This window comes from Nicotiana attenuata, chromosome 3 (genome assembly GCF_001879085.1).
Source record: "Nicotiana attenuata strain UT chromosome 3, NIATTr2, whole genome shotgun sequence".
Classification (NCBI taxonomy): Eukaryota; Viridiplantae; Streptophyta; class Magnoliopsida; order Solanales; family Solanaceae; genus Nicotiana; species Nicotiana attenuata.
The window spans coordinates 55,998,134-56,020,700 of record NC_031991.1 but is presented as its reverse complement, the minus strand read 5'-3'; the positions used below and the strand labels follow the sequence as shown (position 1 = coordinate 56,020,700).

Genomic DNA, 22,567 nt, shown 5'->3' with positions numbered 1-22,567 from the left:
CTCCTCCAAGTGGGACAAGTGGTCCGCCACTTGGTTTTCACACCCTTTTTGGTCAACAATTTCAAGGTCAAACTCTAGCAATAGAACCCATCTCATCAACCGAGCCTTAGAATCCTTCTTTGTCATCAAGTAGCGGAATGCCGCATGGTCAGTATGAACTATCACCTTGGCACCCATGAGATAAGGCCTAAACTTCTCTATTGCAAACACAATTGCTAGCAACTCTTTTTCCATCACCGTGTAATTTACCTGAGCATCATTCATTGTTTTGCTTGCATAATATACCGAGTGAAACATCTTGTTCACTCTTTGACCCAAGACCGCTCCTACTGCAACATCACTTGCGTCGCACATGAGCTCAAAAGATAAGCTCCGATTGGGTACGGTAATAATGGGAGTGGTTGTCAGTTTGTACTTGAGAAGTTCAAAAGCTTTCATGTATTCATCATTAAACACGAACTTTGCATCATTTTCCAATAATTTGCACAAAGGAGTCACCCATAACACTAAAATCATCCATGAATACTTCCAAGAAATCCTCCACCATGTACGTAAAGATAGCCACCATACACCGCTGGAAGGTAGCCGGTGCATTACACAAACCGAATGGCATCCGTGAAAATGCAAAGGTACCGTATGGGCATGTGAAGGTGGTTTTCTCTTGATCCTCCTGTGCAATCAAAATCTAGTTGTAACCTGAGTACCTATCCAAAAAGCAGTAGTAGGCATGCCCGGCAAGTCTATCCAATATTTGCTCCAGAAAGGGTAATGGAAAATGATCTTTGTGGGTCACTTTATTTAGCTTTCGGTAGTCCATGCACACCCTCCATCCAGTGACAGTCCTGGTGGGAATCAACTTATTTTGCTCATTGGTGACCACAGTCATACCACCCTTTTTCGGCACACACTGTACCGGTGAAGTCCAAGAACTATCTGAGATGGGGTACACAACCCATGCATCTAGACACTTGATCAGCTCCTTTTTGACAACCTCTTGCATAGCCTCATTCAAACTCCTTTGATGTTCCATGGAGGGCTTGGCATCATCTTCAAGAATAATCTTGTGCATGCAAAAAGCGGGGCTTATTCCCCGAATATCAGCTAGAGTCCATCCAATTGCCTTTTTCCTTCTTTGGAGCACCTCCAATGTGGCATCTACCTGCACGTTAGTAAGACACGAAGAAAGAATAATAGGTAAAGTTGAACTACGGCCCAAGAATTCATACCTTAGGTGTGAAGGCAAAGGCTTCAATTCCAATACGGGAGGTTCCTCAATTGAGGGCTTTGTTGGCGGAGTCCTTCTGTTCTCTAGATCCAAGGAGAGTTTACGAGGCTCATAAGAATAAGAATCCATGTCGTGCAGAGCATTGACATACTCTACCAAACCTTCATCCTCAGTTGCATCATGGTTCAACTATACCGCTTCCAAATGATCCTCCATATTGATCATGGCACTAGTGTCATCAACTATCACCTCCGTTACAAGATCCACAAAAGAGCAAACTTCAGTACTATTCGGCTGCCTCATTGATTTGCACACATGGAAGACAACTTTTTTGTCACCCACCCGGAAGGTGAGCTCCCCTGCTTCCACATCAACCAATGCCTTCCCGGTTTCTAAGAAAGGCCTTCCCAATATTATAGGCACCTCATAGTCAACTTCGCAGTCGAGAATCACAAAATCCGCAGGCAAAATACACTTGTCAACACGGACAAGAACATCATCAATAATACCAAGCGACCTCTTCATTGTTCTATCCGCCATTTGCAATCTCATTGAAGTAGCTCTCGGTTGACCAATACCCAAAGTTTTGAACACAGAGTAAGGCATCAATTTATACTTGCTCCCAAATCACACAATGCCTTTGCAAAATCCGCACTCCCAATGGTACATGGAATGGTAAATGCTCCAGGATCTTCAAGATTTGGAGCCATCGAGTGCACAATTGCACTCACTTAATAAGTCATTTTGATGGTCTCACAATCCATAGATCTCTTCTTAGTCACCAAGTCTTTCATAAACTTGGCGTAACCCGGCATTTGCTCAAGAGCTTCCACCAAAGGAACATTGATTGACAAGCTTTTCATTATCTCATTAAACTTCTTGAATTGGTTTTCATTCTTTTTCTTTTCCAGTCTTTGAGGGTAAGGTGGAGGAGGCCTTGGCAAGGGAGCCTTAGCCTTGGGCACTACCGTTTCCGGCATGTCTATCACGTGTTCCCTAGACGGGTTCACATTATTTTGAGTCTCCACCTCATTTCATGAATATCAATTCTCACTTCAGCATTCAAATTCTCTTTACTCAGCATTCAAATTCTCTTTAATCACTTTCTCATCAACTATTGGAACATCATCATCTTGCACTTCAACCTCATCACTCACAACTTCCTTTTTCTTGGAGGTACTTGCTTCACCACCTTTACCGCTCCTTGTGGTCACCGCCATTGCATGGCCGGTGTTGTTCCCACCCTTCGGGTTTACTACCGTATCACTAGGTAGAGCCCCCTTAGGGCGAGTATTCAAAGATTGCAAAATCTGGCCTAGTTGAACCTCCAAGTTTCGGATAGAAGTATTATGGGATGCCAATTGGGCATCAGAGTCGGCATTCTTTTTCATCATTTGCTCAAACATCATCTCGATCTTCCCATCTCATTGTTCGACGAGCTAGGACCTTAGGACAGAAATGGAGGCGGGTTGTTTGGTTGTTGATACATCGGAGGCCTTTGAAAGCCTTGCCCCTGATTCCCTTGATTGCCATTATTCCAACCCCCTTGGTTGTTGTTTCCACCCCAATTGCCATTGTTGCCACTCCAGTTGCCCTGGTTGTTGTGGTTGCCCCAATTCTAATTGTTGTTCCCCCAGTTGCTATTTCCTTATTGGTTTTGATTCCCCCAATTTTCTTTTGATCTCCACTGTTGTTGTTAGTTAGGAGCATTGCCCCTTTGTCCTTGGTAGTTGTTCACATACTGAACTTCTTCACTTTGTTTATCATACCCATCATCTTGGTTGAAACCACTACTACCCTGCTCATATTGATCCGGACTTCCTTGACCTTGTTGACCTCTTTGTCGCCTCTTGTTGACCAACATGTTTACCCCTTCCATAGCATTTACTTGTCTTGGCGCTTGAACTTGCTGCAATTGAGATTTTGCCAAATGGTTCATTGTTGTAGTTAACTCTGCTATTGCTTGGCCATGGTCGTGGAGCTCTTTATGCAGGTGAATGACAGTGGGATCACCTTGTGGCACATTAGCTCGACTTTGCCAAGCTGAGGAAGTATCTGCCATCTCATCCAATATCTCACACGCCTCAGCATAAGGTGTGTTCATAAAATTTCTCCCTGCTAGCTGGTTCACTACACACTGATTGGTCTTGTTAATGCCACGGTACAATGTTTGGTTGATCATTGCTTTGGTCATGTCATTGTTCGGACATTCTTTCACCATTGTCCAATCTCTCTCCCAGATCTCATGTAGTGGTTCATTAGGTTCCTGTATGAAGGCCAGGACCTCATCTCTCAAAGTTGACATATGCCCCGACGAGAAAAACTTAGCTATAAACTTGTCGGCCAACTCATCCCACGTAGTGATGGAATGGTTGGGAAGCCTTTCGAGCCAGTGCAAAGCTTTCCATCTAAGTGAAAAAGGGAACAATCGCAATCTCAATGCATCCCCCGACACATTTGTCTGTTTGCTTCCCCAACAGGTATCCACAAAGCCCTTTAGATGTTTATATGCATTTTGATGGGGAGCGCCTGTGAAGTACCATCGTTGCTCCAATAAAGTCAACATCACATTTGTAATTTGGAAATTGCCAGCCCGGATCCGGGGTGGGACAATTGCACTCGCGTAACCTTCATTTGGAAGCACCCGAGGTGCAACTCGTGGAGGAACTGGGGGAGGGTCTGGAATATTGTCATTGGCCTGGTGGCCTCTTCTTTGAGCTTGAGGTACTAGAGGCACCTCATCTTCACCATTATTATCTACCTCCTCCCCCGGAATAACATTTCCAATAGGATCATTGTTTGCCATGTTGTACCTGAATCGATTAACTCACACAAGTTAGTAAAATAGAAGGAAAGAAAAACAAGACACAAAACTAGTCAGATAGATAGCCAAAACCGTTTAGCCCCCGGCAACGGCGCCAAAAAGTGATCGGCTCCAACCCTACACCACAATTTAATAGCGAGGAGTGGTCGATGCAGCTTTTACCCGAGGGGTCGGTGTCGATTTCCACAGGGAGCTAATATTGGTTTGGAATTGGGTTTCTATCTAATCTAGCTATGTGCGTTGTTCTTAATTGCACTTCTAACCATGCTTTGTTTTTGTTACTAATCTACTTTTAAAGCTATTGATTGCTGAAAATAAACTAAGTACAATATTTTTGTAAGGGTTTTCTCAATGGGTAAAAAGCACTAGGGAAGTGACTTACACCTAGGTGAGTATCTAACGGGGTCTAAACCTTAGGGCAAACTTGTTATAATTGGGATCATGATATAACCATTACACATAAGTACTCACTCTATACCTCTCGGTAGTTTGAGTGACTTTGCCATAATTGGTTTTCTCAAGCCCAATTGGGTGTTAATGCAAGCAAACTTGGCTCAAGTCGGGTATTACTATCTCTAGATTTAACCCTTTAATTGGGGCTATCAATCTCTTGAATGCACCTCAACCCTTGTTAGCCTGAATTTTCTTAGTCTCTCTTTCTCAAGAAGTGTCTAAGTCAAATAGGCACAAATCAGTGTTTGCAACCACCAATTCAACAATTAAAGCATAAAACAAGCTAAATATCATTAACCCATAAACAATTAAGCCCTAAAATTAAATACCCACACTAGGGTTGGGTCACACCTAGCTAATGGGTTTAGCTACTCATAATCAAGAAAGAAATCAAAGATTTAGAAGAAATAGAAGCCATAAGAAGTAATTACAAGAGTAAAATATAAGATTAATAGTTAACAATGCTCTAAAATTACTCTAAAAAGCAAAAAGCGGATGTCACGTGTTCCTCCCAACAACACATACCCTAAAAATCTGAAAAAGAACTTTTCATACACAACTAAATTTCCGAACAAAATTGCCCCTACGAAGATTTCGCTGACAGTGTAAAATTGAGCGCCTCAGCGCTGGGACATCCGTGGCCGTGCAAAAGCAAGCGCGGGCCGCGATTCTTCTCTTCTGAGCTTGGTCTGGACTTGATTCCGCTGGGAGCGGAAAATCAACCGCCTTAGCGTAGTCTTCAACCGCGGCCCGAAATATGTTCGCGAACCGTACTCTTCATTTGAGCCCAAATCTCCGGTCCTCTGATTCTAACTTTCGCCCTCGGCAGAATATGAACCGTGGCCGCGTCAAGTAATTCCGCTGCTGCAAAATTTCACCGCTGGTAGCGGTGTCTGTTGAGCCCAAAATTGCATTCTCTGAACCTCAATCCGCTGAGAGCGTAACTATGGTCGCCTCAGCGGTTCAACTTCCGCGGCTGCACTATTTCATCCATGTCAGCGCTTTTAGCTTAGCTTTGAACTTGTGCAGGTTTCACTCCTTTATGAGTTGGTTATGACTTTCTTGCTTCATTTTAACCAAACACTGCAAACAAGCACAGTAAGTTAGTTGTCGGGAATACTTTTGCACATTTTTTATCCAAAACCTAAGAAAAAGGAGCATAAAATAGGCTAGAATCCCTGGTTATCATGGATCCCCTTGCCTAATCCCCTTCCTAGCTTCGAGTGGCTGAGTTGCTGAACCATTCACCATGATTGTATAAGTAACATTCTACACAGATGTCATGATCTATTTAACAAACTGTTCAGGGAAAGCCAATGCATTCAGAATTTGTTCTAGAAATGGCCATTCAATAGAGTCATATGCCTTCTGCATATCCAGTTTCATCATGCAACTAGGTGACACTCCTTTCCTTCCATATCCTTTGACTAGTTCATGACTTAGAATGATGTTATCAACAATCACTCTTCCAGGAACAAAAGCAGACTGTGTCTTATCAATTAAGGCATCCATAACTTATTGTAGCCTCTTAGTCAGTACTTTAGAAATCACTTTATACAATGTTGTGCAGCATGAAATAGGCCTATATTCTTTAATGCTAGTAGGATTTATAACTTTAGGGATTAAGGTGATTAAGGTACAGTTGATAGGCTTAAACATCTGGGATGTATCAAAGAAATCCAAGACAGCATGTGTTACCTCCTCACCTATGACTTGCCATGACTTTTTGAAAAATACTGCATTGAGCCCATCATACCCAAGAGACTTCAAATCATTGATATCTTTCAAGGCTAGCCATATCTCTTGCCTGGTCACTGGTTGTATTACGTGAACTTGCTGTTCATTATTTAGCACTGCCCCTATCTTCATTACATTTGGATTGATGGCTGCAATTGCTGATGCTCTAGACCCCAACAGTTGCTTATAATAGCCAACTATTTCTACCTCTATGTCCTCTTCCAGATATAGTTGCACCCCCATATCATTTGTGAGAGCATGAATGCCATTCAAACTATTCCTATTCTTCATTTGAGCAAAGAAGTATGCAGAGTTGGTGTCACCCAGTTTTAACCATTGGACTCTTGACCTTTGCCTGTATATACTTTCCTCAATCAGTATCCATTTTTCTAGATTACTTCTTAGTTCCTTCTCTTCCTCAATTAAATCTGAATTCTGCAATCTGCATCTCATCTTCTCCTGAACTTCCTGCAGCTCCCTTCTGGTCTCTTTAGTTTTGTCATCAACAGCTTTATAGTGTTAAGTGTTAAGCCTTTTGATTAATTCCTTAACTCTTCTTAGCTTATTTCAAACTCCCTGCATGTTTCCATCTGTTCCAGTTGTATTCCATGCTTGATCAACTTCTTGTATAAAATAAGGATGTTCAGCAATACAATTAAAGAATCTGAATGGCCTAGTTTTCTTCATCTGCATTTGTGTAATCATGAAATTAAGTAGAGAGTGATCAGACACAGATGGTTCTAGTACTTGTATCTTCAAACTAGCCATTGTCAACATCCAACTAGAGTTCACCAGTCCTCTGTCTATTCTGCTGTATGTATGATTGTTAGTCCATGTGTAATCTTTTCCCACAGTATGGAGTTCATTCATACTTGTGTCATTTATAAATTCCCTAAAGTCTTTTGTTTTCATATCCTGTATCATAGTACCATGTTGCCTATCTTGGCTATTTAAGACAGCTTGAAATCACACATTGCTATCCAAGGCCCTTGCTGCAGACTATGTATCTGTCTGAACTTCTTCCACATTTTCAATCTGTCTTTAATAGTATGCAGACCGTAAACTGTTGTAAAGCCAAATGTTAGTAGCATTGAGAGTGTTCTAATCTGTCCATGTATGATCTGTTCATCTATCTCAATTGGCTCAAACACATAAATCCTTGGATCCCATTTTACTCAAATTCTGCTCTTATTGTTGTTGATGAAGTTTGATATCCGCTGCCAACCAGGAGAAATTTTCTTCATTATGCTACTGGCTTTCTGCTCTTTTATTTTGTGCTCAACTAAAGCAATCACTGCCTATTTATTCTGCTTAATGAAATCCTTTATCTCCTTTTGCTTATGAGCTTTATTTTACCCCCTAACATTCCATGTTACCACACTCATACTGGTATGAATTGATTGTCCTGATACAGATCCAGCACCCCAAAGCTCCTCATATGCATACTGCTTGTTCCTGGATCATTTATTGCTTGCTCACTTACTAAAGATTGGAAGCCATTATTTCCAGCTAGATTCTGCTCTTCAACTTGCTTTGCTTTGGCTAATCTTGCTGCTGATTTACTAGTAATAGTTGTCCACCCTGCTTCATCAGTTTGTTTAGCACTATCAACTTGCATTATCCCATTCTCTGGTGGTTTTATTGTTTCAGTCTTCTTTGTTTGTTCCTTCTCCTGTTTATTGTCCTTTGAGCCATCTCTGTCTGTCCTTAGCCAAACTTGTTTGCCTTTGTTTATTCTCCCCTGGTATACCATCTTCTAAGGTTGTGAAACTTTGTTCTCATTGCAATTATGCTCTATCTTAAGACATTTATTACAATACGCTGGTTCCCAATCATAGCTAATCTCTTGTTCAACTGTTCTGCCTATTGGATCTTGCAGCTTCACACTTCGAGGGAGAGGTTTAGTGATATCCATCTCAATTAACATTCTTGCATAAGATATTCTAACTGATCCAGTTGTACATTCATCAGCATACATAGGATTTCCCACTGCACTCCCTATCTTACTTAGAGCCTTCATACTCTAGCAATTGAGTGAAAGATTAGGCAACCTTACCCACAAAGATGGTTCTCGATACTTCATCATGGAGATTGAAGTCTGATGTCCATGCTTTCATTACTATGGGTCGATTATTAACAGTATGAGGCATAGTAAACAACACTTGGTCCCTTTCTTCCAAATTAGCAAATCTAATCACAAAATAATTATCATTATGATAATAGATATGAGGTTTAGTTGAGAATATACTCACTGAACTTATGAATCTTTCCATTGCTCCTATAGTAGGCGAATCTCCTATTACATACAGAACAATTGCTGAGCTCCATTTAGAATTTTCCTGTTCAACATCCTCTCAATCTAGTTTCACAATTTTCTCCCCATTTTGAATCACTGGTGCAATGAATTGTAAATTCATCCCTTTCATTGCCAATTTATTCCCTACTACCACATTCGCCCATGATTGATTACCGTTTACCTTCTCTACTTGCTCAGTACCGTTGGGAATTTCTATAGTGCAAGTTTTGCATGGCACTATTCCATTGTTGTTTGGCGTCTTCAGCTGTGGTTGAGTTTTCCCGCTCCCAGATCCACCTCCTGTGTCTCTAGCAGCTACAGGTGTAGCCATCGCTTCTTTCATATTAGCATTTTTAAGTGTTGGATCTGAATCCATCTTGCTCTGCTCGCTTGCATGTTCCTCGGAGTGACTGTCTCAGCTGGTTCTTCAGTTCTCACACCTTTTGGTGAGACAAACAACTCCAATACTGTGTTACGTGCCTCCGCTGATCTCTGGTCAGTGATCGGAACCTTCATAAGGTTCTTCTTAGATCGACCTCTCCTTGTTATGGCTTCGAACTGCGTACGTTAGCAGGGCCACGTTAACGTGCGCCGAGAGAAACTGTTAAGAGAGAGAAACTTATATAAAACTAAAATTGAATGTACATTTAATATTGTATATTCTTTGAATTAAATAAGTCAAACTTAAGTGCCTAATTAATAGTGTTAGGCTTGTGATGTTATGAGTCTCCTTCATTGGGTCCACAAACCTAACAATGAAAATAAAGATTGGATCGGACTGGGCCGGTGACTTGCACAAGTAGAATTTTTTTAGTGTTATTGTCTAAGTTATGATCCCATTTAAACAAATTTTACCAAAAATAATTTGCGGGTTAGAATTTAGCCGCAAAGTTCCGGCGGATCTTACAAAGTTACGAAGGATGGAGCAAATCTTGCTTTGTGGCAACCACAGGCGGATCTATAGGCATAAATATGGGGCACGTGAATTCATGGTCTCTTCGCAAAATTAAATATTTTATGGATATATTTTTTAAAATTAGTATAATATTAACTATTGGCACCCATGCTCCAAAAAGACTGAATAATGCACTTGGTTGAAGGTTGAATTAGTTACTAAGAGGAATAGGGAACCGACCTATCAAAGTGGGCTGGTCTGCTCATTATTTATTTTGTTTTCGTCATTTTTTTCATTATTGCAATACAAAGTAAAACCTCCACTATACTAGTTATGGAGGGGATTTGCGCCGGATGGAACAAGGCGCTTCGAAGCCAGTACTGTAGCTGGATTGAAAAGCAACGTCATGGATAATGAAATTATGAGATCCTTCCTAATGATCTAAGAGAATCTCATTTATTCTCTTTCATTTTGTTAACTGAAGAAATAATTGGAAAAGAAAAAAGCAAGTATAAAAATGAGTTTTTTCCTCCTCTTTTTTAGAGGTGCACTATGTACTAAAAATTCTAGATCCACCTCTGGTGTCAAGCATGATAACGATCCGTGACGGCTTGCACTTGGCCACAAGTTTTGAGGACCATCATAACTTTGGCACATATATTGTAGTAATACTTGCATTACTATTCACCACATAAATAATACAAGCCAAATACATAGACAACCCATTAAACTTGGCCCAATTTTTTATTTTGGCGCTTTAACTCAGCTTTGTTCTATTTTGGCCCTCCAATCCCATTTCTTTTATTCCACTTTGACACAAAAGCTGACTAGATTCCATGTGTGATTTGCCTCACCCTCGTAGGCGCGTGAGAGCCATTTTTTAAGCCAAATTTCATACTCCCAACGTAGAGGCGGATCCAGAATTTAAATCCTATGGATTCAATTTTAATGTTTTTAACATTGAACCCATTATATTTTTAAAGTTATGGGTTTATATCTATTTCTTTTTTACAATTTTAATTAATTTTTACATACAAATTTTTACTCTGCGTCGAAAGTTATGGGTTCAGTTGAACCCGTAGTTATTACTGAAAATATATATAAAAAATATTTTTTCCACGGGAGGGGGGCAGAAAAAACGAATAAAATAATAATTTGAAATTACAAAAAAAAAATTGCGGGGGTGGGTGGGGGTGGGTAGCAGCTGGGTTACTTGTCCGCACGTGCATTTTTACCTGGGATAAAAGTTTTTGTGTCAGTGTGGAACAAAAGAACCCATTATATTTTTAAATGTTATGGTTTATATCTATTTTTTACAATTTTAATAAATTTTTACATACAAATTTTTACTCCGCGTCGAAAGTTATGGGTTCAGTTGAACCCGTAGTTATTACTGAAAATATATATAAAAAAAATCGTTTCCCCCCGATGGTGGACTTGGAAAAAAACGTAAAAAAGTAATTAAGTTTGGAAAATTTACAAAAAAAAAAGGTAAAAGGAAATTTTAGTTGGGGGGTGGGGATGGGGGGCAGTGGGGTGGGGGTGGGGGTAGCAGCTGGGTATTTGCATGCGCTGTATTTTTACCTGGGAGAAAAACTTTTGTCAAAGTGGAACAAAAGAAATGGGGTTGGAGGGCCAAAATGAAACAAGGCTGAGTTAAAGTGCCAAAATGAAAATTTGGGCCAAGTTTAATGGTCTGTATATGTATTTGGCCATAATACAAACATATTATTTTCCTTATTGATCCGACACTCATTGAGCATTATGTAGTTTGTATATATTCTGTCAACAATATTTTGTTGGTTTTCATTCAGTATTCAATAGTTACTGTGTGGGCCCATGGAACCACCACTAATCAGACCACCTCTCGCCGGATCCACCGGACAAACTAACTCAGATGGAAGTAGAATCACCAAAGCAATCCTACAACGAAACAATCCTAGACAAACAGGCATGCAACCAAGGAAATTACTACGACATGGAACACCAGTCCACCCCAGAAGGGTGCAAGGGTAAACATATAGAAGGTTCAATTCCTCTATCACCAGAAGAAAAAGAAAGATTATACCAGCCATGGAAATTCTCAGTAATTATCAAAGTCTTCAAAAGAAAAATTCTTCATCACATGCTACGCCCTAAATTAATTGAACTATGGAAGCCATCCGAACAGTTAATCTTGATTGACCTAGGATGGGACTTCTTCATAGTGAAATTTAATTTAGATGAGAGTATGGTGAAGGCACTGCATCTTGGACCATGGTTTATATCTGGCCACTTTCTTTCTGTCCGAAAATGGGAACCAAAGTTTGTTCCACATGAAGCCACGCTTACTTCTACTGCCATCTGGATAAGACTACCTCAACTCCCAACTGAATTCTACGACAAAGTCATTCTAGAGAAAGTTGGGAGGAAACTTGGGAAACTCCTGAAAATTGATCAATGTACCTCCTCCACGTTAAGAGGGAGATATGCACGCATTTGCATCCAAGTGCCATTGGAATCGCGAGTGAAAACATCAGTGATCATTGGTGACCATAAACAATCAGTGATTTATGAAGGAGAAGGAACACTATGTACAAGTTGTGGGAGGATAGGACATACATCCATAAGATGTACATACAGCCAGCGTCAACCAGTAGCAGCCAATGATTCTCAGCAACACCATCAAACGGACTCCCCACCGAAGGAGAGCCAATGGAAGACAATAACATTCCCAAGAAGACGGAAGCAGGGACAGCTAAAAACATCTCCAAATGCGGAAGATCATCCTATTAGACAACACAACAATATGCAGGTAGAGGAAAGCCAGGTAAATAAGTCCAATGACTTTTCAGGTAAGCCCCCCCAACCCAAAGCTTTTAATTACAACGTTAAAAATCAGATAAACAGTACCCAAAAACTTCCAAAGAGGCAACAAGGACCAACAAAAATAACCACCAGCGGCCCAAAAATGCCAAGGCGCTTGCCTACCCCAAGTACAACAGAGCTGCACAACACGGGCTCTAAAAGGAAAGCGGGGCTCAATTCTGAAGACCCCACAATTAGCACCCACCAGCCCAAACCACCAGTGGGATCCAGTCCAACTACTGAGGCACCAATTATTACCTCAAGTAGCGTGCCCAATGGGGCCATCCGCATGCAATCAAATGAACCGGAAACCTTAGGCCCCAAAGTCTATGCTTCCCCTACCACATCTACTGTGAACACCTCTAATGGAGAAAACCCAAGCGACAGATATGGCAATCGAGTGCCCTGTCTGCAACTTCCCCCTTCAACAATCGAAAAGACCCCAAGGGTCACCTCCGTTACATCCACAATTAATAACCGTCCAAAAACCCTAATCCCAAAATAAGGAAGCCTGTCCACTTTCCAAGATATGACACTAGGGAGCTTTATGATGGGAAATCAGTCGTCTCTCCCCACTTCAATCCTTTCCCAAACTAGCAAAGCCAAAAAGCACAAAAATGGCAAAAAATCCGACCACAGCCACAATCACCACCCACCCATTACCATCGGACCACCAACCGGCCTCCTGGTTGGAGGTGGCATTGCAGGGACATGGACTCTCTTACGAATTCACAATCGACAGCAAGAAAGTCACCCTAATTGTGCAGAACCCGGCACACCTTGCGAGAGTCACAGTGGAAGCCCTCAACAAGGACCTGACGGAGTTTGGACCAATGCTATGGCAGTCGATGGCCAACAGCGACAGCCCAGCCCCAATCACAGACCCACAAACCCTAAACAGCAATATTCTTCAAATCTTTCAATCACTTCCCTTCTTCCCGGACTTGATGAAGGGGGATCCAGCGGCGGAGCCTTCTTTCACTCAACTCCCCATCCCACCAATCCACAAGACAACGCATGCGAAGAAAACACCACCCTCACCCCCACTACAGAACATCCATCGAGAAAACACCACAGCACTGGAGATTCTCAAGGAGAAGGATGCTTCAAAGGAGCCGGAGCAAAGCTACCTACCAACAACAACGGACTCGATGTTGCTAGACTCAGTGAGATCGATCGAGTTCAGTACTCAAGTGAGCGAAGTAGTGGTGGTCTTGTGTCCCAGGGTGATGTCCAAATGTAGAATGAGCTTAGTCCTAGCCCACACACAAGGTCAGTTGAAACCCCTGTTACATTCAACCCCCTTCCTGAACCTGAAAAGGAAATCACCACCCCCTCGAGTGCCCAACATGCCAAGCTCACTAAGTCCCCAGGAGGGATCTACCCCATCGCCCACAGCCCCCCATTAATGAATTACATCATATGGAATGTTAGGGGGGGCAACGGCGCTGAGTTTAAAAGACACTGTCTTGAAATGGTTAGGATGCATAAGCCGGCAATGCTGGTGCTGTTAGAAACCAAGATGGCCAACCATCAAGCGTTGGCTCAAGCTCTGGATTTTGAGATGATCATCCAATCTCCAGCGGTAGGCTTATCAGGGGGCATTGTGTTCATGTGGAAAGAAGAGCTAGTGGTTGTGGAGGAAGTGGCCACAACACCCCAAGGAATACATGCTATGGTGAAGGTAAAACCTGACCATCCTCCGTGGTTTTTTTCTGCTATTTACACAAGTAATCTCATCTCTGAAAGAAAGTTCCTATGGGAGCAGCTAACAACTATAGCTAGAACAACCAGTCATAACTGGTTCATTGGGGGAGACTTCAATGAAGTCTTGAAAGCTAGGGATAAGTTTGGGGGAAACCCTATAAACTTAAACCGTAGCAACCAATTCTGGAACTGCATAAATAAGTGTAATCTTATTGACTTGGGTTACAAAGGTAGTAAATACACTTGGACTAATAAAAGATACACCAGTTGTAATACCCTAATCCTGGAAAGGATTGATAGGTGTTTTGCGAATGAAGGCTGCATCAAGCAACACCCTGAGGCTAGTGTACTTCACATACCTAGGACCCACTCTGATCACTGCCCTTTAAAAATCCAAATGGAAGGGCCACCAAATAATAAATCATCCAGACCCTTCAGATTTGAAACAATGTGGGCTAGCCACCCATCCTTCCCTAACATCATAAGCCAAGCCTTCCAAGACCACCCAGGTCTGCTCCACTCCATAGATGAATTTCAAAAGCTAGCAACCAAATGGAATAAGGAAGTGTTTGGCAACATTTTCCACCAAAAAAACAGACTCCTTGCCAGAATCAATGGCATCCAAAGGTCTAATAGCTATCAATTCAGCAGATTTCTTCAAAACCTTGAGTCTGAGCTGAATGATGAGCTAAACCTCATCCTCAAAAATGAGGAGGACTTCTGGAAAATAAAATCCAGGATCAACTGGCTCAATGAGGGAGATGCCAGCACAAAATTTTTCTACACTTCTACTCTGAATAGAAGAAGGAGAAATAGGATCCTCTCCCTAAAAGAAGACAATGGAAACTGGATCACTGGTCCCCAGGAAATCCAGTCCACCATTGTAGATTTCTTTACCAAGCTTTACACCACATCTCTCACTCATGTACCTTGGGAAGTCACCAATCACTCCACCTTGGAACCCACCCTGCTCCAAAGCCACAAAACATTCATGGACAGACCCCCACAAATGGCTGAAATAAAAAAGGCTGTCTTCTCCAATAAACCATTTAAGTCACCTGGCCCAGATGGTCTCCACCCCTTCTTTTACCAAAAATACTGGGACATAGTAGGAGAGTCTGTCTCACAATTCTGCATGAAATGCTTCAATAACCAAACTCTTGTTTGTCTAATCCCAAAAGTTCCCCAAGCCTCAATGCTGAAAAGCTTCAGACCCATTGGTCTTTGTAATACTATTTACAAAACAGTAACCAAGATCATTGTGAATAGAATCAAACCCAACATGAATCACATCATAGGCCCAAGCCAAGCAAGCTTCTTAAGCAATAGAAGGGCCTGTGACAATGCTATCATTGTTCAGGAATACATAAACCACTTCAGGAAAATGAAAGGAAGGAAGGGTAATATGATCCTAAAAATTGACACGGAAAAGGCCTTTGACAGGCTGGAGTGGTCCTTCATAAGGGACACTCTCCATGCCTTCAACTTCCCTAAAAACCTATCCAATCTCATAATGCCTTGTGTTAGCACCTCCTCCATCTCCATTCTTGTCAATGGGGGAAAAAATGAAGCCTTCAACCCTTCAAGAGGCATCAGACAGGGAGACCCTATGTCACCCTATGTCTTCATACTGTGTATGGAAAGGCTCTCTAGATCCAATGACCAAGCAGTCCAACAGAACAAGTGGCATCCCATTAGCATAAGTAGGTCAGGCCCCAAGATTTCACATTTATTCTTCGCAGATGACCTTACTCTCTTTGCTAAGGCCAACAACAGGAACTGTAACACTATAATGTCAATTTTAGAGAGCTTCAACACCCAATCAGGGCAAAAAATAAATTTGTCCAAATCAAGAGTCCTGTTCTCTTCTAACACTTCCCGGGACTCAGCTCAGCTCCTTACATCCATACTCTCCATCAAACAATCCAGATCCTTTGGGAAATACCTTGGATTCCCCATCTTCCACACAAGGCAAACATCAGCAGACTTCCAGTCCATAATTGACAACATGCACTCTAAACTTGCTGGCTGGAAGACTAAATGCCTCAACATGGCAGGGAGAACAGTCCTGGCTAAGTCAACACTGAACAGTATCCCTAGCCATGTCATGCAATACATTTCCCTTCCCACCAAAGTAACCAAACAGATTGATAAACTCCAAAGGAACTTCATCTGGGGCACCACCCCGGGAAAAAGAAAAATGCACTTGGTTAAATGGGAGGTAGTTACTCAAACTAAGCAAGAAGGGGGATTAGGATTGCAGAAGGCCTGTCAAAAAACAAAGCTTCTTTAGCAAACCTAGCATGGAGAGCCTACAAAAATACCAATTGCCTTTGGGCCAGAGTTCTGATCCACAAACATTGCAACATGTCAAGACCCAATCAGGGTCAGAGACAGCCTAGAACTCAAAAATCACCCATTTGGAAGGGACTGCTGAAGGACTGGGAAACTTCTGCCAAAGGCAGTAGATGGGTAGTGCACAAAGGGAATAGGGTAAACTTCTTTAACGATAAATGGATCCCCAACCAGCCAGCTCTAAGAGAGCTAATTCAAGGCCCCCAAACTCAAAATGACCTTAACATCAAGGTTAATTCTGTCCACCAGATGGGCTCCTCGAACACCTCAAGCCTATCATTCTCTCTTCCACCCCATATACATGACCTTCTGAGGTCTGTATTCATCCCTAGTGTGTCCACCAAGGAGGACAATCTAATCTGGGATCTCACTGCCAATGGCCAATTCTCAATTTCCTCTGCCTACTCTCTTCTGAGCAGGCAAAACCAAAGCACCACTACTGATGGAGGGGAACTCTTCAAAGGGTTATGGAAGCTCCACATCCCAAACAAAATAAAGAACTTCTTGTTGCTTCTAACACATAAAAGACTACCAACGAGTAATTTTCTTCACTCAATTGGGCTGGAATGCCCACAACAATGCCACTTTTGTGGGTTTGATAAGGAGGACATTGACCATATCTTCTCCCAGTGCACGGCACTCAATAAGAGCAAAAGCATCAACCTCAACTATGCCAAGTCTTAGTCTAAATGGCCTCCCTTGGGCATCAATTATGAGTAGAATCAAAGACATTAAGTACAATGAGTGCCTCAACTGGGGCAATCTCATGCCATTCTGTCTATGGCACATTTGGCTAACAAGGAACAGTAATGTCTTTAACAACAAAAGGGACCCTATTAATGCAAACAACACAATTGTGTGTTGAGTGACAGTAAGCATGCAAAATATAAGCACCAAGTGATGCTGAAATGGTCTCCTCCTCCAAGGGAATCCTATAAACTGAACACAGATGGTGCAGCAAAAAGAAATCCTGGAATAGGAGGAATAGGAGGAGTCTTCAGAAATCACAATGGGGAATGGATTCTAGGCTACATGGAGAACATCCCCTTTACCTCAAATACAGGGGCAGAAATCAGAGCAATCACCAAAGGCCTTCAGTTGGCGGAACAGCACAATCTACTGCCTGTGGAAATAAATACCGACTCCGCTGAAATAATTAATATGCTGATTAATGGCAATCTAATATTTGACCCTTTAATTTGTGAATGCAGGTCATTGATCCAAAGGATGGGCAGAGTGGAAGTGAAACATACCTAAAGGGAGCAAAACAGGATAGCTGACGTTCTTGCTAAGAAAGCAGCAGAAGAAATTTTTTTGTCTAAATCTCTAATTCTAGCAGTTCCTCCGGTGTTTGCCAATGATGTTTTTTGGGCAGACATCCTAGGAATTGAATTACCTAGATTATTTTTGGGTTGTAATTTAAGTACTATTATGCAAAACTATGCATCAATGGGGGCACTAAAATACCCCAGTAACTGCCAAAGCTGTGTAAGGTTGGAAACTTTCAGTTAACATATATATATATATATATATATATATATATATCATCCTTTCGTACAACCTAAAAAAAACTTAAACGTACAGTAACAAAGAACTAACAACTAACTACTACCNAAATACCCCAGTAACTGCCAAAGCTGTGTAAGGTTGGAAACTTTCAGTTAACATATATATATATATATATATATATATATATATATATATATATATATATATATATATATATATCTATANATATATATATATATATATCATCCTTTGCACAAAAAAAAAAAGAAGTTTGTATATAATTGCGAGATCAATTTTTTCATCTTTAAGTAAATACAAAGTATTTAATGACCCCAATTAGTCCTTTCACAACGATAATTCTTCTTCCTAAGAACTGAACGGTGGTAACATGCGATTTTTTATTGACAGAACGTTTTCTTAGTCTTAACTTGGGCATTTAACTGCAAGTTATCCCAGCATTACATAGCTTAGTTATTATAATAAATCTTAATTCAAAAATTAAACCAACTTCGATAATGATCAACTCAAGCCTGTCTGACATGTAGCTCGAATGATGAAGTTACATAAATCCGATTAAAGGCAGGATGAAAGGTGTTTACAGAGTAATTTGAGAAATAAATTCTTCAATTACAATAAAATATTAATGCTATTAATCCTCTTATACACTGAGTTTGTCCATTTCCCTTCTTAATGCATTAGCTCTCACCAAACTTCCAACGGTATTCACAGCAAGCTTCAAGTCTTCAATGGGGTTCCCTGGTGCCACTTTCTTGTACAAATAGCTGTCAAATGTCATCTTCTGCACATACTCATCTGCGCACATTTCAACAAATGCCTCCCTCGCCGGATTTGACCTGTAAAATACCTTCTGCAATATATCAAGCACCTTGTACGTTGGCCAATAAGTCTTGTCCCATTTCTCCAAATACTTCCTCAAATCACTCTCGTCCACCATTCTTTTTCCCATTTCTGACCCCTCAACAATTGCTTCAGCACACATACGTCCGCTCTTTGCCGCGAAGTAAATCCCTTCGCCTGAACATTTTGTCACGTACCCTGCTGCATCACCAACTAATGCAACTCTGTCTTGCAATCTTCTGGGTCTTGGGTGTTCTGGAATCGGGTGGGCCTCGACCCGGATAATTTTTCCGCCGGTGATTTTGGAATCGGCTCTCAGTCTTGTAGCTAGCTGGAATTTCTTGATGTCAGCTTTGTGGGTGACTGTGCCAGTACCAACGGCGACGTGGTCACATTTGGGGAAAACCCACCCGTAAAAATCAGGGGACACGTCATCACCCACGTACATTTCAGCTAAATTCTCGTAATACTTCATCTTATCATCTGAAATTCTAATCCTTTCTTGGAAAGCAATAGCGTACTCGTACTCACCGGCGTTGATGGATTTTGCGACACGGGAATTTGCTCCGTCAGCGCCGATAACGGCGTCAACTTCCAGGGTGCGCTTCTCTCCTGCGCCGTTAGTTTTGGAGTCGTAAGCTGTGTAGTGAAGGACGTAAGGTGCGTTGGGGGCTTTGGGCATGTCCATTTTAAGGAACAAGCCGTTAAGAACAGAGGCTCCGGCTTCAGCAGCACGGTCACGGAGGTATGCATCGAGTACTTCGCGGCGCACCATACCGATGTATTCGTGAGGCTTTAAAGTCTGTCCAATATCGACAGCAACGTTGGAGGGAGAAATCATCTTCATCTTTGTAACTTTCCGGTCAATGATATCCAAAGGGAGGTCAAATTCTCCCACCATGCAGAGAGGGATGGCCCCACCGCATGGCTTGCAGTTGTCCATTTTGCGTTCGATTAAGAAGGTCTCAATTCCGCCCTTGGCGAGTGTCTCAGCGGCGGCGCCACCAGCAGGACCACCGCCAACCACCGCAACACGAAGGTTCCGGCCGTTGACTCTTGGGCTGGACTTGGAAGCATTGATACGGAGCCTACGGTGGGTTTGGGTTAAGGGGAGGGATTTAGAGAGAGTAATGGAATTGTTTCCCGGCGAGGATTGACGGAGGCCGGTGAAAGTTTTGAGAGCAATGGAAGCCATGGTTTGGTGTGTGGACAGTGAGTGTGTTGAAAGTGTGGAGTTTTTATGAAATTTTTTGTATGATTTTGATGGATATGGTTGGGGATATTAAGGGGATGAGTGCCGTTGATGAAAAATGATTGAGGGCTAAGATTGGATTTGGATAATGAGGATAGATTCTTGATTTGGTGCTTGTTTTCGTTTTCGTTTTTTTGTTTCATCGTATGGGGCTTCAATTTTGCATGATGTACAAGTGGCTTACATTCTGCCACGTAGAGTTTTTGAGAATGTGGCTCTCAGTGCTCAGATATATGTATTGGTCCATTGCTCCTCAAAAAAGATCTTAAGTAAATCAATTATTCATCAAAAGATCTGTTAAGTGAAAATGAGCTTGGCGCAATATTTGTGTTGTAGGAGATTTTGGTGCTGAGTTTTATTTTTATCTCCAAATTTTCAATTACTGCATCTAAGTTTGACTAATTCTTTCTCATCATAACCCATAAATAACAAGTGAATAAATAACTTATAATCTTTTTCACTAGAAGAAAAATATGATTTTTTTTTGGTAAAAAGCTGTAAATAAATTACCACAATAAACAAAAATAATTACACACTAAAGAGCACTTGAGGATTCGGTACCACCTTCCAGGAAGGGTGCATATTTCCCCAAGCCTCCCGAATCAGACTCTCCTCTAATTACACAATCTTTTCACTATATACCTACATTTTCTAGCTCGTTTATTGTCTTTCATAGGATCTATCCTTCCTCTAATTTCTATATTCACCTGAGTAACTACTTGTTCTATATTTACAGTTGTTGCCTTGAAAAGTTTTCATTTCTCGCCTGCCAAGTGTGGTAGATTAGAACTGCTGCTGCAATTTCTTTCTTGAATTGTCTCCAATGCTTTCCATTGGTCCATTGTAATCCTTGTGTCACCTGTTTCCTCTGCATTGTAATGTCGAACCAGCTTTCCAGTCGATCCTGCAGTTTTTATGTCCATTCACACTCCGAGAACAAGTGTTTCTGAGTCTCCTCTTTATCATCTTCACATATACTACATATCTTAGAATTGATAGGAACCTGTAATCGACTAAGTCTTTTTTTTGTGAGTAATCTGTCTTGATTAGCCAACCACATTATGAACCTATGTCTTGGTAGCAATACTGCACTCCATATCTGTTATGCCCCGCAAAATTACATCGATGTTACGCTCCGCAGTATTATATTAGACGACGTTACACCCTGTAGTATTGTACATTGAATTTGTCGTAAGATAATTAACATCAGTTCAAGGACAAGAGTATTTGGAGATTATAAGTATTATGTTATTTCAAACAAGTGATAAGTAAATTCGTGAAGGTGAGAGGGTAAGCGGATCGAAGAAAATGAGTTTCGTCAAAGTTTGACAATTCGGGATACAATACGGACCGCGCTATAATATCCGGTACTTATGGACTAGTACCATACAAGGTACCACATGACCATGATAGTAAGGTATATAAGGTATTTAAAAGTGAGTAGTATTTTAAGTAATTCGAGATAATTCTTGATTATGTGGATAATTGGTTAATTATAGATTAGTGGGAGATTAATTAAGATCTTTGGATAAGTTTAAAGAGCCCCAACGTGGCCGCAAGTGGAGTCTTAATCAAGCCAAAATTGTGACTCTTACACCATGTAGCAAGGTGACACTTTTCAAGGAATTTGCGGCCAGGTCATTATAATATGGGGCCCACACCAATTAAGGTTAAAAACCTTTCTAAATCACTTAAGAAAGAGGCTTGCATCCCTACAATGAAATGAAGAGAGCTTCAGCAAATTTACATGAGATCATATTATGCGTGAGATGCAATTCTAAGAAAACACGGTACAATCTTTCTCAAGAATATCATACGGATTTTTTTCAATTTCGACCCGCCGTTACGTGTTTCGTCGCAAAAGACGTGTGTTAGAGGAATTGCCAAGAGAATCGGTCCAGGTATGTTAAGGCTATCCCTTCTTTCCTTTTGGCAGGATCTATACGACACAAACGAGACGAGCAAATGTACAACTCCCATAAATGACTCTATTCATAAAAGTATTAGAGGTGCCTATGTTCTTGAATTTTCATGTGTCTTATTATTACATATTCTGTTAATGGGTCTCAGAAAAATAAGTAAGTTGAAAAAAAAAATTACTTCATGATATTACTCAAAGGCATAATGGTCTTATGACATTTCGAGAGATTTTATTGACATACTCTCATGCATTGAATTCATTTATACATGTACATTGACCCATTACCGGATGACGTAATATACGCGTATATATGTGTATGTATGTGTGTATATATATATATATATATATATATATATATATATATATATATATATATATATATATATATATATATATATATATAGGATATGGAAAAAGGTTACGGCGTTATATACGCACCACTATCTGATTAGCTGGTATGCGTTGATAATTTTGCCCACAGTGGCCGAGATGATATGATGGGATGCCCTCAGAGGCTTGATGATGTTATGAACACATGTACCTATGCACGACATAACATTCATATGCATATGCATGACACTATAAGTATTTCATGATTTACAGAGTTATCCAGACTTACAAGTTGAGTCATTTACTCCATGTTTCTTCCATGTCTTTTATATACTTATTTATATGCCTTACATACTTG

At 41.0% G+C, this 22,567-nt stretch overlaps 2 protein-coding genes across 2 annotated transcripts; one reads left to right on the top strand and one right to left on the bottom strand.

Annotated features, from left to right (window-relative positions):
* On the top strand, positions 11,328–12,782 carry LOC109224390. Its single transcript, XM_019388971.1, has one exon. It carries the CDS (start codon positions 11,328–11,330, stop codon positions 12,780–12,782), a length of 1,455 nt encoding a protein of 484 aa, XP_019244516.1.
* LOC109223807 (geranylgeranyl diphosphate reductase, chloroplastic) lies at positions 18,339–19,943 on the bottom strand. The gene has a single exon (XM_019388243.1). It carries the CDS (start codon positions 19,899–19,901, stop codon positions 18,507–18,509), a length of 1,395 nt encoding a protein of 464 aa, XP_019243788.1. The 5' UTR covers positions 19,902–19,943; the 3' UTR covers positions 18,339–18,506.

Excerpts from the sequence above, each read along its gene's own strand:
- LOC109224390 (XM_019388971.1), top strand. The coding sequence starts at position 11,328 with ATGGAAGTAGAATCACCAAAGCAATCCTACAACGAAACAATCCTAGAC.
- LOC109223807 (XM_019388243.1), bottom strand. The coding sequence starts at position 19,901 with ATGGCTTCCATTGCTCTCAAAACTTTCACCGGCCTCCGTCAATCCTCG.